General features: G+C 36.5%; 1 protein-coding gene across 1 annotated transcript in view; it reads left to right on the forward strand.

The window, feature by feature from the left end:
* WDHD1 (WD repeat and HMG-box DNA binding protein 1) overlaps positions 1-12,231 on the forward strand; it is a 60,173-nt gene that overhangs the window by 33,236 nt on the left and 14,706 nt on the right. The window contains exons 14-16 of the mRNA XM_021701408.1: positions 2,678-2,919; positions 6,079-6,216; positions 6,945-7,101. Of these exons, the coding sequence (XP_021557083.1) occupies positions 2,678-2,919; positions 6,079-6,216; positions 6,945-7,101 (537 nt within the window). The remainder of the gene's footprint in view (positions 1-2,677; positions 2,920-6,078; positions 6,217-6,944; positions 7,102-12,231) is intronic.

A 12,231-nucleotide genomic window follows, 5' to 3' on the forward strand; every position in this document is an offset into this window, starting at 1 on the left:
CTACTCTCAGATGTAACCACTGTTAACAATTTGGTATGTATTCTTCTAGATTTCTTTTTGTATAAACCCCTGCCTCCTTTTTAAATTTACTTTATTAGTGTAATTCATGTACAATAAAATATACCTGTTTTAGGTATATGGTTTGATGAGTTTAATGAATGTGTGTGTATTCAGGTAACAACTATCACAACCAAAAAATTATTTTTTATTTTTTTAAATTTTTTTCAAACATTTTTAAATTTCAATTCAATTAATTAACATAAAATATATTTTTGGTTTCAGAGGTACAGATCTGTGATTCATCAGTCTTATATAATACCCAGTGCTCATTACATCACATGCCGTCCTTAATGTCCATCACCCAGTTACCCTATCCCCCTACCCCCCCTACCCCTCCAGCAACCCTCAGTTTGTTTCCTATGATTAAGAGTCTTATGGTTTGTCTCCCTCTCTGGTTTCATCTTGTTTTATTTTTTCCTCTCTTCCCCTATGATCCTCCGTTTTGTTTCTTAAATTCCACATATCAGTGAAATCATATAATTGTCTTTCTCTGATTGACTTACTTCGCTTAGCATAATACACTTAAGTTCCATCCATGTCATTGCAGATAGCAAGATTTCATTTTTTGATGGCTGTGTAATATTCCATCGTGTGTGTGTGTGTGTGTGTGTGTGTGTGTGTGTACCACATATATATTTTTTAATTTATTTATTTGTCAGAGAGAGAGAGCACATGCAGGGGGAGCGGCAGGCAGAGGGAGAAGCAGGCTCCCCGCTGAGCAAGGAGCCCGATGCGGTACTCGATCCTAGGACCCTGGGATTGTGACCTGAGCCTAAGGCAGATGCTTAACCGACTGAGCCACCGAGGTGTCCCTATACCACATCTCCTTTATCCATTCATCTGCTGATGGACATTTGGGCTCTTTCCATAGTTTGGCTATTGTGGACATTGCTGCTATATTTTTAAGTAATCCCTACACCAATGTAGGGCTTGAACCCACCACCCCAAGACCAAGAGTCACACACTCTACTGACTGAGCCAGCCAGGTGCCCCTCAAAATATTTTTTATCACTCAAAAATGTACCCTTGTATCCCTTTGCAGTTAATACCAGCCTTGGACAACTACTGACCTGGGTTTTTTTCTGTTTTTTTGTTTTTGGAGGTTTTTTTGTCACTATAGGTTAGAACTGAAACTTTTAAAAAAAGGGAGGGGGCAGAACAATATTTGGTAAATAGATACATAGACAGAATTATGATGGAAAAGCAGTGAAATGCTGAATCTATCCATATTTTTTTAAGGAAGAAAAAATATTTTTATTCACCTTTCAGTTATTTTAGCCAGATTGCCTTTTCCTGATCTCTTTTCTTCAGCTGATTTTAGTGCTTATATACTTGATTATAGATTTTACCAACTCCGAAGTGATTTGAAATTAATCCTGTTTGGATACATTAGCTTCTTGCTGCTCAAAGTGTGGTCCACAAACAAGGGGCATGGGTTACCTGGAAGCTTGTTGAAAACAGAATCTCAGACCCCACCCCAGACCTAAATCAAAATCTGCATTTTAATGAGATCCACAGGTGATTGAGTATGCATTAGAGTCTGAAAAACACATTTTAACATTTTAATAGTTTCCTAATTTACACATTGTAAAATCCACTCAATACTTCATTATTGAATTAAATTAGTTCACTAAAATAAAACACTGTTGCCTCAGTGTCTCCAACTCAGAGTCTTACGTAATTAGAACATTTGTTTCCATGTGCAATTTTGATTTCAGGTATCTTTCTCTATTTTCCTGGATATGTTATTTCACAGCTATATACAATGTTACTTTTCATTTTAAAATTGAATTTAGGGGTGCCTGGGTGGCTCAGTTGGTTAAGTGTTTGCCTTTGGCTCAGGTCATGATCCCAGGGTCCTGGGTTTGAGCCCTTCATCGGGCTCCCTGCTCAGCAGAGTCTGCTTCTCCCTCTCCCTTTGCTGCGCTCCCCCCCCCCACCGGCTCCTGCTCTTTCTCTCTCTCTCTCAAATAAATAAATAAATCTTTAAAAAAATAAAATAAAATTGAATTTAAAATTACTCTTCAGAAAATCAGTACTACCTCTGGTTCCAAATACTATAGTATCTGCATTCCCAAGCTTAACTTTAATAACTTACATGTATGTATCTATGCAAAGAAAAAAGACTGGAAACATATATCAAATTGTTAGCAGTGGTGGGATCTTGCTCGTGGGATTATGTGTGATTGTTTTTCCTTTTTTTCCTTTGTTTTCCTGTATTAAATTTTTTTGGCAGTGAAAGAACTCTTCTGTAACATTTTGATGCTTCTTCCCTTTTTAAAAATTTAGTTGTGATTTTTCTGCACATTTGCAACCTAGGATCATATTCTGCAGATTTTAGTCTGCCTGTTTTCACTAAACATTAAGTTATGAGCATTTTCCTGTTAGTGAAACATTAAGTTATGAGCATTTCCCTGTTAACATAACTGTTAATGGTTTTAATATAGTTCATTTTAAGGATATTTCATAATTACTTTCTCAAAGCTATTTTTGTACTATTTATGTTTAATAAAAAAATTAGCTATTTGGTTTTGTCACTGGGTATCATGATTAGTTTTATATATATAAAATATCAAGTATGAAAGTTTGATTGTTTCTGTCTTGTTTCAATTTTTAGCAAGCTTCACTGTCTGCACTTTAGTTCTTGGGATTCAAGCAAAGAGTGGATAGTAGACATGCCTCAGAATGAAGATATTGAAGCTATATGTCTTGGTCTGGGATGGGCAGCTGCTGCCACCAGTGCCATGCTCCTTCGATTGTTCACTATTGGAGGTGTTCAGAAAGAGCTCTTCAGTCTTCCTGGGCCTGTAGTATCAATGGCAGGACATGGAGAACAGCTTTTCATTGCTTATCATAGAGGTAGATTTTTTTTCTAGTCTTTTATAATTTTACCGGGACCTGAAGTAAAATGAAAATTACTTGAGTTTTTTTTCTCTTTCTGTTGTTTTGGGTTATATACCTGCTTTTGCATTCATTTTAGTATTTGAATCAGTGTCATCTTTGAATGTACAGAATTTTGTTGTATTCACTAAATGCAATGAAAATGAAAATATTTTATTTATAGGGAAACTGTTCTAGAAAGAATTCCAAGGTTAGTTACTTCCATGTCTAAATCTTAAAAGAATTTTCAGAGTTTAAATGCCTCAAAAAATAAACTAACTTCTAGCGTGCAGGAGCAAGTCACCTTGAATATGACTTAAAAAGTCGCTGCTTCCTTCCTGTCTTCAGTCCCCACCACTATGTTGTCAAGACTGATTTTATTAAGATTATTGATATGGGGCAGGTGACCTTCATCTCAGGGCCATGAGTTCAAATCCCATGTTGGGCCTAGAGCTTACTTTAAAAAAAAAAAAAGATTACTGATAATCTTGTTATGCTTATTTTTTTGGTCATTCCATTGGAAACACTTTCTTTTTCTATTTTTTAAAAATTTTATTTAAATTCAAGTTAACAAATACTGTAGTATTGGTTTCAGGAGTAGAATTTAGTGACTCATCACTTACATGTAACACCCACTGCTCATCACAATGAGTGCCCTCCTTAATAACCCATCATCCATCTAGCCCATCCCCCTGCCCACCTTCCCTCCAGCAACCCTGTTTGTTCTCTTAACTATAGAGTCTCTTATGGTTTGCCTCCCTCTCTGTTTTTATCTTATTTTATTTTTCCTTCCCTTCCCCTATGTTCATCTGTTGGGTTTCTTAAATGCCACATATGAGTGAAATCATATGATATTTATCTTTCTCTGACTGACTTATTTTGCTTAGCACAGTACACTCTAGTTCCATCTTTCTCTCTTTTTTTAAATTTTAATTCCAGCATATTTAAAATACAGTGTTATATTAGTTCCAGGTGTACAATATAGTGATTCAACAATTCCATACATCACCCAGTGCTCATCACAACAGGTGCACTCCTTAATCCCTATCATCTATTTTACCCATCCCCCATCCAGCACTTTCCTTTCTTGGATTCTGTGACATCACTCCGGATGTTTTTCTTACTGATAACTCCTTTAGCTGTTCTGCTGGCTGCACCTCCTATGCCAGCTTCTTAGCTGGAGTGCTCCAGGACTCTGTCATAGCCTCTCTTCTCTAGTACCCTCTCTAGATGAGGAGCTTCCAGTCTTTTGACTGTTAGCCCTAATAAGAAGTACATTCTACATTGCTATTCTGTATATATCTGTAAATGTAACTGAAATAAAAGTCTCATGGACAGTATATACTCTTTGATTTCCGTTGTCTTTAAAGATCTTATTTATTTATTTATTTATTTATTTATTTGACAGAGAGAGAGAGAGCACAAGCAGGGAGCAGCAGGCAGAGGGAGAGAGAGAAGCAGGCTGAGCAAGGAGCCCGATGCGGGGCTGGATCCCAGGACCTAGGGATCCTAACCTGAGCCGAAGGCAGACGCTTAACTGACTTAGCCAGGCAGTCGCCCCTGATTTCAGTTTCCTTTAAACACTCTTTGTAACTTTAAATTGATTTCTTGACTCATAGCTCAAAAATGCAGTTTGAGAAACTACTCTGGGATATTTCCTTAAGGCCTATGGCTTTATTTTTTTTTTTTAAGGTTTTATTTATTTATTTGACAGAGAGCACAAGTAGGCAGAGTGGTAGACAGGGAGAGGGAGAAGCAGGCTCCCCATTGAGCAGTGAGCCTGATGTGGGGCTCGATCCCAGGACCTGGGGATCATGACTCAAGCTGAAGGCAGACACTCAACCAAGTGAGCCACCCAGGCACCCCAGGGCCTGTGGCTTTAAATATATCTATGTGTACATGACTTATACATTAGTATCACCAGCCCTACCCTCTCCTTGTATCTACAGACTTACATATCCAGTGGCCACTTCAAATCTCTTTGTACAATTTTGATACACATTTCAAACTTAACTTGGTCATAATAAAACCTTTGGGTTTTTGTTTTTGTTTTTTACCTTCCACCTTGCCTTTTACTTAGTTTTCCCCATCTGAGTAAATGGCATACTGTTATATTAACCCAGCCACTCAAGGCAGAAATGAATCGTGGATTCTTCTCTTTCCTCATCCCCCTACATCACCCTATCAGTGAAGTTGTATCACCGTGTCAGTTCCATCGAGTAAAAACATTCCAAACCGTCTTTTCATCTCCTCCACTAAAACCCCAGTCCAACCCAGATGTCTTCTCTTGAACTAGTAGCCCTGTAACTGGCTTGTTAGCTTCAGTCCTTGCCTTCCACAGTCCATTCTCCATATAGCAGCCTGAGTGATCTTTTAAAAACATAAATTTGAACACGTCCCTTTTCTGCTCAGATTCCTCTGATGACTTCCCATTGCTTTAGAATAAAAATCAAACTTTGTATCACAGCTAGGAACGTCCTACATGATCTGACCTTTGCCTGCCTCTTCAACTTTATCTTTTGCCACTTTTTCATATTCATTCTAGCCATACTAGCTTCTTTGTGTTCTTCAAATTTACCAAGCTTGTTCCCGTCTTAGGACCTTTTCATTAGCTGTTCCTTTTGCTTACTATATTATAGCTCTTTCCCCTAACTAGTTTGCAATTTATATCTCAGCTAAATTTCACTTTTTCAAAGAGGCCACTTCTGACTGTCCAGTCTAAAATAATCACTCAGCCTAACACTCTGTATCACATCATTATTTTAATTCTTTGATAATAGTTCATATTTTTTTTCTTTTTCAAAGTTAGTCTTCCCCTACCTGAATATAAATTTCATGAGGACATGTCTTCTTTACCATTGTAGCCCTAGTACCTGGCACATAGTAAGCTCTTTGTAAATACTTCTTGGGTGAATGAATTACCACTTAATACCACTTTATATAAATAGTCCCTGTAACATAGTATTCTGCTTCTAATACCTGAATGGTACCTCAGACCAGGTGGGTTATTCATAAAAGGTAGTGTTAGTTAATATAAGAATTCATCACAAAATCAAGTCAATTCACAGAAGGTACTCTAGACTGCTTTATAGCTAAACAGCCTTTGATACCTGATTTCTATTTATATATTCTCACTAGGTGCAGGATTTGATGGTGATCAGTGCCTTGGAGTTCAACTGCTAGAGCTGGGGAAAAAGAAAAAACAAATTTTACATGGTGATCCTCTTCCTCTTACGAGGAAATCCTACCTAGTGTGGGTTGGATTTTCAGCTGAAGGCAAGATAAACTCATTTATTTATATTAAAGACATTTTTTCAAGTAGAAATTGTTCCATTGTTTTATTCCTAATTGTTTTTTTAAGGCAAATTGTCTATATTGTATGTTTAAATTCCTTTACTATGTTGGCAGTGGGAAACGAATTGTTAGGCAAGGTAGCCATTGTTTTATGTATAAGATCTGTTGTTCGTGTGAATTCTGGTTAGAAAACATACAAAGAGAGAAATACGTTTCTCTAAAAGTTTGTTATGGATAACAAGGAGGAGTTGGGAAACACAACAGTGACAAGGCCAAGAAAGCAAGAGGAAGAAGAGTACTAAAGACAAAGATCTTTAGATCATCACTGTGCATCAGGTTCTGATCATTTTTCCAAGTCTCTCTTAACTAGCGAAACTTCAGATTCAGGTTTAACTTTTTTTTTTTTTTTACTGAAATTGTCTTTTACAAATACTGCTATATTCCAGCAGGTGGCATAATTCTCACTGAAACTATCAGCTTTTTCTCTTGGATAAATTTTAGTCATATCATATGCAATTTTTTTTTTCTTTTATTCAGTTAGATCTTACTCTGTGTGGTTAATGAAGTTTTGTGGGAAATGATCTTTAATTATTCACCTTTTTGCTTTTGAATTGACAATTGAATCATTGGTATGTATTTTTTAAATAGGATTTATTTCACAAATATGTAGCTATTTCCCCCGAGTGATTTCTTTTTCATTTGCTGTGTAGGTACCCCCTGTTACACGGATTCAGAAGGCATTGTTCGAATGCTTAACAGAGGGCTTGGTAATACATGGACTCCCATATGTAACACAAGAGAACACTGCAAAGGAAAATCTGATCATTACTGGGTGGTTGGTATCCATGAAAATCCCCAGCAACTGAGGTAGGCTATTAGAAAGTGCTTAGTTGATTCTTTCTAAAAAGTACTTTGAAATTTTTTGTTTTGTACTCTTTTGTTTAAAGGTATTTAAAATTTTTTTTTGTCCTTTACCTTAGTTCATTTATTTGCTTTCCATATTCACTAGCTTAGAAATTTGTTTATATTCATTTTGAAGTTTTCAACATGACTTAGAACTTACTGAACAAAATAAAAATTAAGTTTATTGGTGTAACTGTAGTATTATTTCAGCCAGACAGGGAAGGGAGTTCTGGCTAAATGTGGCATTTCATCTTTTATTACAGCCTTTTATTTTAAACTATGATTTAGAATTGAATAATGTAGTGGCTTTTTGAGATTTTTAAAAGCCTCAGTAATTATAACCAGGGAGAGGGCTAATAGAAATTTAGTAGTTGACTGCAAGTGTAAAACTCAATCTGTATAGTCTCTATTCAATATTAAATATTTTCCTCTTTTTTGACACCTGATATCTTCTTGGTCTAAATAGTTGGCAGTGGTATTATGTAGGTACTTGGTGAACAAAGAGGTCTCTGCTTTCATGGAGCTTTTAGACTGGGGAGACAGATAACAGAAATAAGTAAATGTTAATTACTACTTGGGATAAATGCCACAAATTAATCTTGAGTAGACCCATGATGGGGAATAACAGAAGGGCACATTCTAGGTAGCATGGTCACATAGGACTCTTAATAGAGATAGTATTAAAATGAGACCCAAAGCCAAGGAGTCTGTTGGGCAAAAATGGAGTGAAAAATGATCCATGCAGAATAGACAGCATGTATAAAGGTCCTCAGGTCAGAAAGAGCTAGGTATGTTTAAAGAATTGAAAGAATGTAAATGTGGCTAGCATACAAGAAGTGAGGTTTGATGGGAGGCCTAAGTCCATGATGATATCAGGAAGTTAGACACAGGCTGCATTATAGACCATATAGAGAAGTTAGTATTTCATTTGAAGTTGTATCATGAAGCCATTCTACAGTTTTATCTGGGGAATGATGTAATCTGATTTATACTATAAAAAGAAAAATACATGTGGTAAATGGAAAGACAAAGTAGGGAGCCCAGTTTTCAGTCAGGGGATTTATCCTGCTCTCTGAGGATGTTTGGAGATGTGGGGTAGTATTTTTAGCCATCACAATGATTAGGAGTTACCCTGGCATTTAGAGAGCTGTGGCCAGGGCTGTCAAACATCTTACAGTGTGCAGGATAGACCTGCTCAACTACAGATTATCCTTCCCCAAGTGCTATCAGTGCCTCCATTGAGAAACATTGAGGAGGATTTTGCAGTCATCTAGCTGAGCTATAAGTATAGCTGGAATTAGTGTGGGGGCAGTAGAAATTAAGGGAACTAGATTTGAGATAGAAACAGTAGGATTTTGTGATAGATGGGGTGTTGGGAGTGAGAGAGAAGACTCAATAATGACACCCGTGTCTCCAATTAAAGCAACTAGATGGATACTTGTACCATTTACAGAAATAAGAGACATGAAAACGAATTCTCTCTTGGGTATGTTAAGTTTGAAATGCCTGCAGGATCTCCAAATGGAGATATCAAGAAGGTATTGTAATACATGATTGTAAGATACAAATTTGGGAATCACCAGAATATAGAAGGTATTTAAAGTCATAGTAATAAACGAGATCACTTAGAGGGAAAGAAACAAAAAAGGTCACAGAACCCACCCCTTAGAAATTCTAACATTTAGAGGTCAGATATTGGGAGAAGGAGCTTTTGAATGAGGAAAAGGAATATTAGCTAAGCAAATAAGAGAAAAATCACTTGAAGAGGGTCATATCACAGAAGCTGTAAGTAGACTATTTCAAGAAAGGCAATAGTTAGAAAAGAAAATAAAAATGGCTCTTGAATATATGAAAGATACCAAAATAAGAAAAATACAATCAAAACTAAAAAGAATTCTCTTTTTACTTATCAAATGAGGAAAATCTGAAAATTTGATAACACTCTTAGTTGGTGAGGCTGGGGGGAAATAATCAAACTTAAAATTGCTGTTAGGAGTATAAATTGGTTACAATCCCTATGGAAGGCAATTTGTCAAGAACTACCAGAATTAGAAATGCATGTGCTTTTTTATCTGCCTTAGGATTTGTCCAGCATATATACTAGTACTTGCTATTTAAAGTGTGATCCATGGACCAGCAGCATCAGCATCACCAGGGAGCTTATTAGAAATGCCAAATATCAGGGCACCTGGGTGGCTCATTGGTTAATCATATCCTTTCAGCTCAGGTCATGATCCCAGGGTCCTGTGATCGAGCCCCATGTTAGCTCCCCACCCCCCCCATGCTCTCTTTCTTACATGCATATGCGCACACTTTCTCTCTCTCAAGTAAATAAAATCTTAAAAAAAAAAAAAAAAACGCTGAATCTCAGGCATCAGTTAGACCTAACTGAATCAGAACCTGCATTTTAACAAGATCTTCAGGTGCTTTGTGTGCACATTAAAGTTTAGGAAGTACTGCTGCTAGCACATGTGGGAAGTGGGAATGATACATGTAAAAGATATCCTACATTGTAGGATTGTTGATATTAGCAAAGGATTGGAATCCTAAATTTCCATTAGTAGAAGAATAGGTAATACTGTTATGTACAAGTGTACACTAGAGTACTATGTAGATTTTTTAAAAGATGAAACATCATTTATGTGATAAGGGATGTGTATCAGAATATATAAAGAACTCTTGTAACTCAAAAAAAGTTAACTCAAAAAATAGGCAAAGTATTTGAATAGACATTTCTCAAAAGAAAACACACGTGGCTTATAACGCCTGAAAAGATATTCATTAGTTATTAAGCATCATTAGTTATTAAGAAAATGCAAAACAAAACCACAGAGATACCACTTCATACCCACTAGGATGGTTATTATCCAAAAGATGGACAATAACTAGTGCTGTTGAGCATGTGGAGAAATTGGAACCCTAACCAGCACTAGGTGGGGATATAAACTGGTACAATTTGGCATTTCCTGAAACGGTTAAAAATAGAGTTAGCATATGACTTAACTGTTCAACTCCTAGGGATATAAATAAAAGAATTAAAAACACGTCATTTGAGTCCATACAAAACACCTGCCTTTAATCATGAATGTGAGTAATTACTAATCTATAGAAGCTGTCACTTCTGTCTCCATTTGAAACGCACATCAGTTTAGCAAAAACTGTCTTTATTGTTTCCTCTGAAGATTTTTTTTCATGATCACTACTGGTTAATATGTAACTGAGTTTACTTTGCTCTCTACAAACATCTACCTCCCTTCCTTTTCTCTTTAGCTTTTAAAAGCTCTTAAGAGTTATTTAACATGCTTGATGGGGCGCCTGGGTGGCTCAGATGGTTAAGCGTCTGCCTTCGGCTCAGGTCATGATCCCAGGATCCTGGGATCAAGTCCCGCATCGGGCTCCCTGCTCAGCGGAGAGCCTGCTTCTCCTTCTGCCTCTCTCTGTCTGTCTCTTATGAATAAATAAAATCTTTAAAAAAAAAAAAAAAAGTTATTTAACATGCTTGAAAACAAATTCTTTTTTTGAGTTTTGCTTGTTTAACTAGCATTTGTTATAGTACTGACTATATGTGCTACACTACATAAAGGTAAATAAGGCCAGCAGCGGAAGAGTTGGCTGGTAAAATCATTATCTACTCCTGAGTAACTGCTCTAAACAAGTTGTGAACAAAGTCTCCTCCGTGCAACCCAGGACACAAAGCAAAACTTGTTGCCTGGGGGAAGCTTAGTCTGGACATTGGCCCCAGTTTTCTCTAGTCTGATATTTTTTCAACTCTTCCTTTAGTAAGAGAGCAAGTTTTATTATTTATTTGAAAAGGAATTTAAGTAATTTTGTCTTGTTAGTAAACCGTAGTTTATTTTTTCCATTTTCTCCTCCAGATGGTTTAGCCACACAGTTTCCAGGAAGCTCATTCATTGTAGGCAGAACCCACCAAATTAGCAGTCAAATGAGTTTGCTTTTCCTCTTCTTCCATGAAAGGGATATTTAATGGAGAACAGGTCTTTTTATTTCAAGTCTTTAAAAGATAAGAAATGTGAATTAGTACTCTGCTTTGATGTAAATGTGGCTTGAAAAAACTATAAATAAAATCCTAATTTTTCGGGCGCCTGGGTGGCTCGGTTGGTTAAGCAACTGCCTTCGGCTCAGGTCATGATCCTGGAGTCCCGGGATCGAGTCCCGCATGGGGCTCCCTGCTCGGCAGGGAGTCTGCTTCTCCCTCTGACCCTCCTCCCTCTCATGCTCTCTGTCTCTCATTCTCTCTGTCTCAAATAAATAAATAAAATCTTAAAAAAAAAAAATCCTAATTTTTCTTTGTGACAATTGCTTACTATGACTAAGTCAATAAAATATTTGAGCTATAAAATGTTTTTAAACAAGAGAGTATGTATTTTTATAGAAAAAATAAATGTTAAGGCAATTAAGATTACTCCCAATGTTACTTCTGATTTTGTTAATATACATATATAAGTATATAATTAGACTTATTCCTTTCTGAATGCACATGTTCGTTTTCATTTTGCATGACCAATAAACCACTGGCTTTTGTGAATGACAGAATTGCTACAAGAGATTTTTTTCAAGTATTCACACTGCTACCTCACATTGTGTGGTGACAACCACTGATTTACATGAAATCATAAAAGGGGAGGAAGAAGAAATGAAATTATATGTTCAAAAATATTGGAGCTCTAAAAACATGTTTGTATTTTTATTATATGGTCACAAAAAGAAGGTGTATTCAAATCTTACTAGGAAGGGGGGGCCTCTGTAGTTTGAAAAAAATTCCTGAGTATTGCCACTTATTAATTTTTATTTTGTTTTTTTTTTTTTTTTTTTAAAGATTTTATTTATTTATTTGAGACAGAGAGAATGAGATACAGAGAGCATGAGAGGGAGGAGGGTCAGAGGGAGAAGCAGACTCCCCGCCGAACAGGGAGCCCGATGCGGGACTCGATCCAGGGACTCCAGGATCATGACCTGAGCCGAAGGCAGTCGCCTAACCAACTGAGCCACCCAGGCGCCCGCCACTTATTAATTTTTAATTATTCTAGTGGGCATTTTTTTTTTTTTTTTTTTTTTTTTTTTTTTTTTTTTTAA

Source organism: Neomonachus schauinslandi, chromosome 9, assembly GCF_002201575.2.
Source record: "Neomonachus schauinslandi chromosome 9, ASM220157v2, whole genome shotgun sequence".
Classification (NCBI taxonomy): Eukaryota; Metazoa; Chordata; class Mammalia; order Carnivora; family Phocidae; genus Neomonachus; species Neomonachus schauinslandi.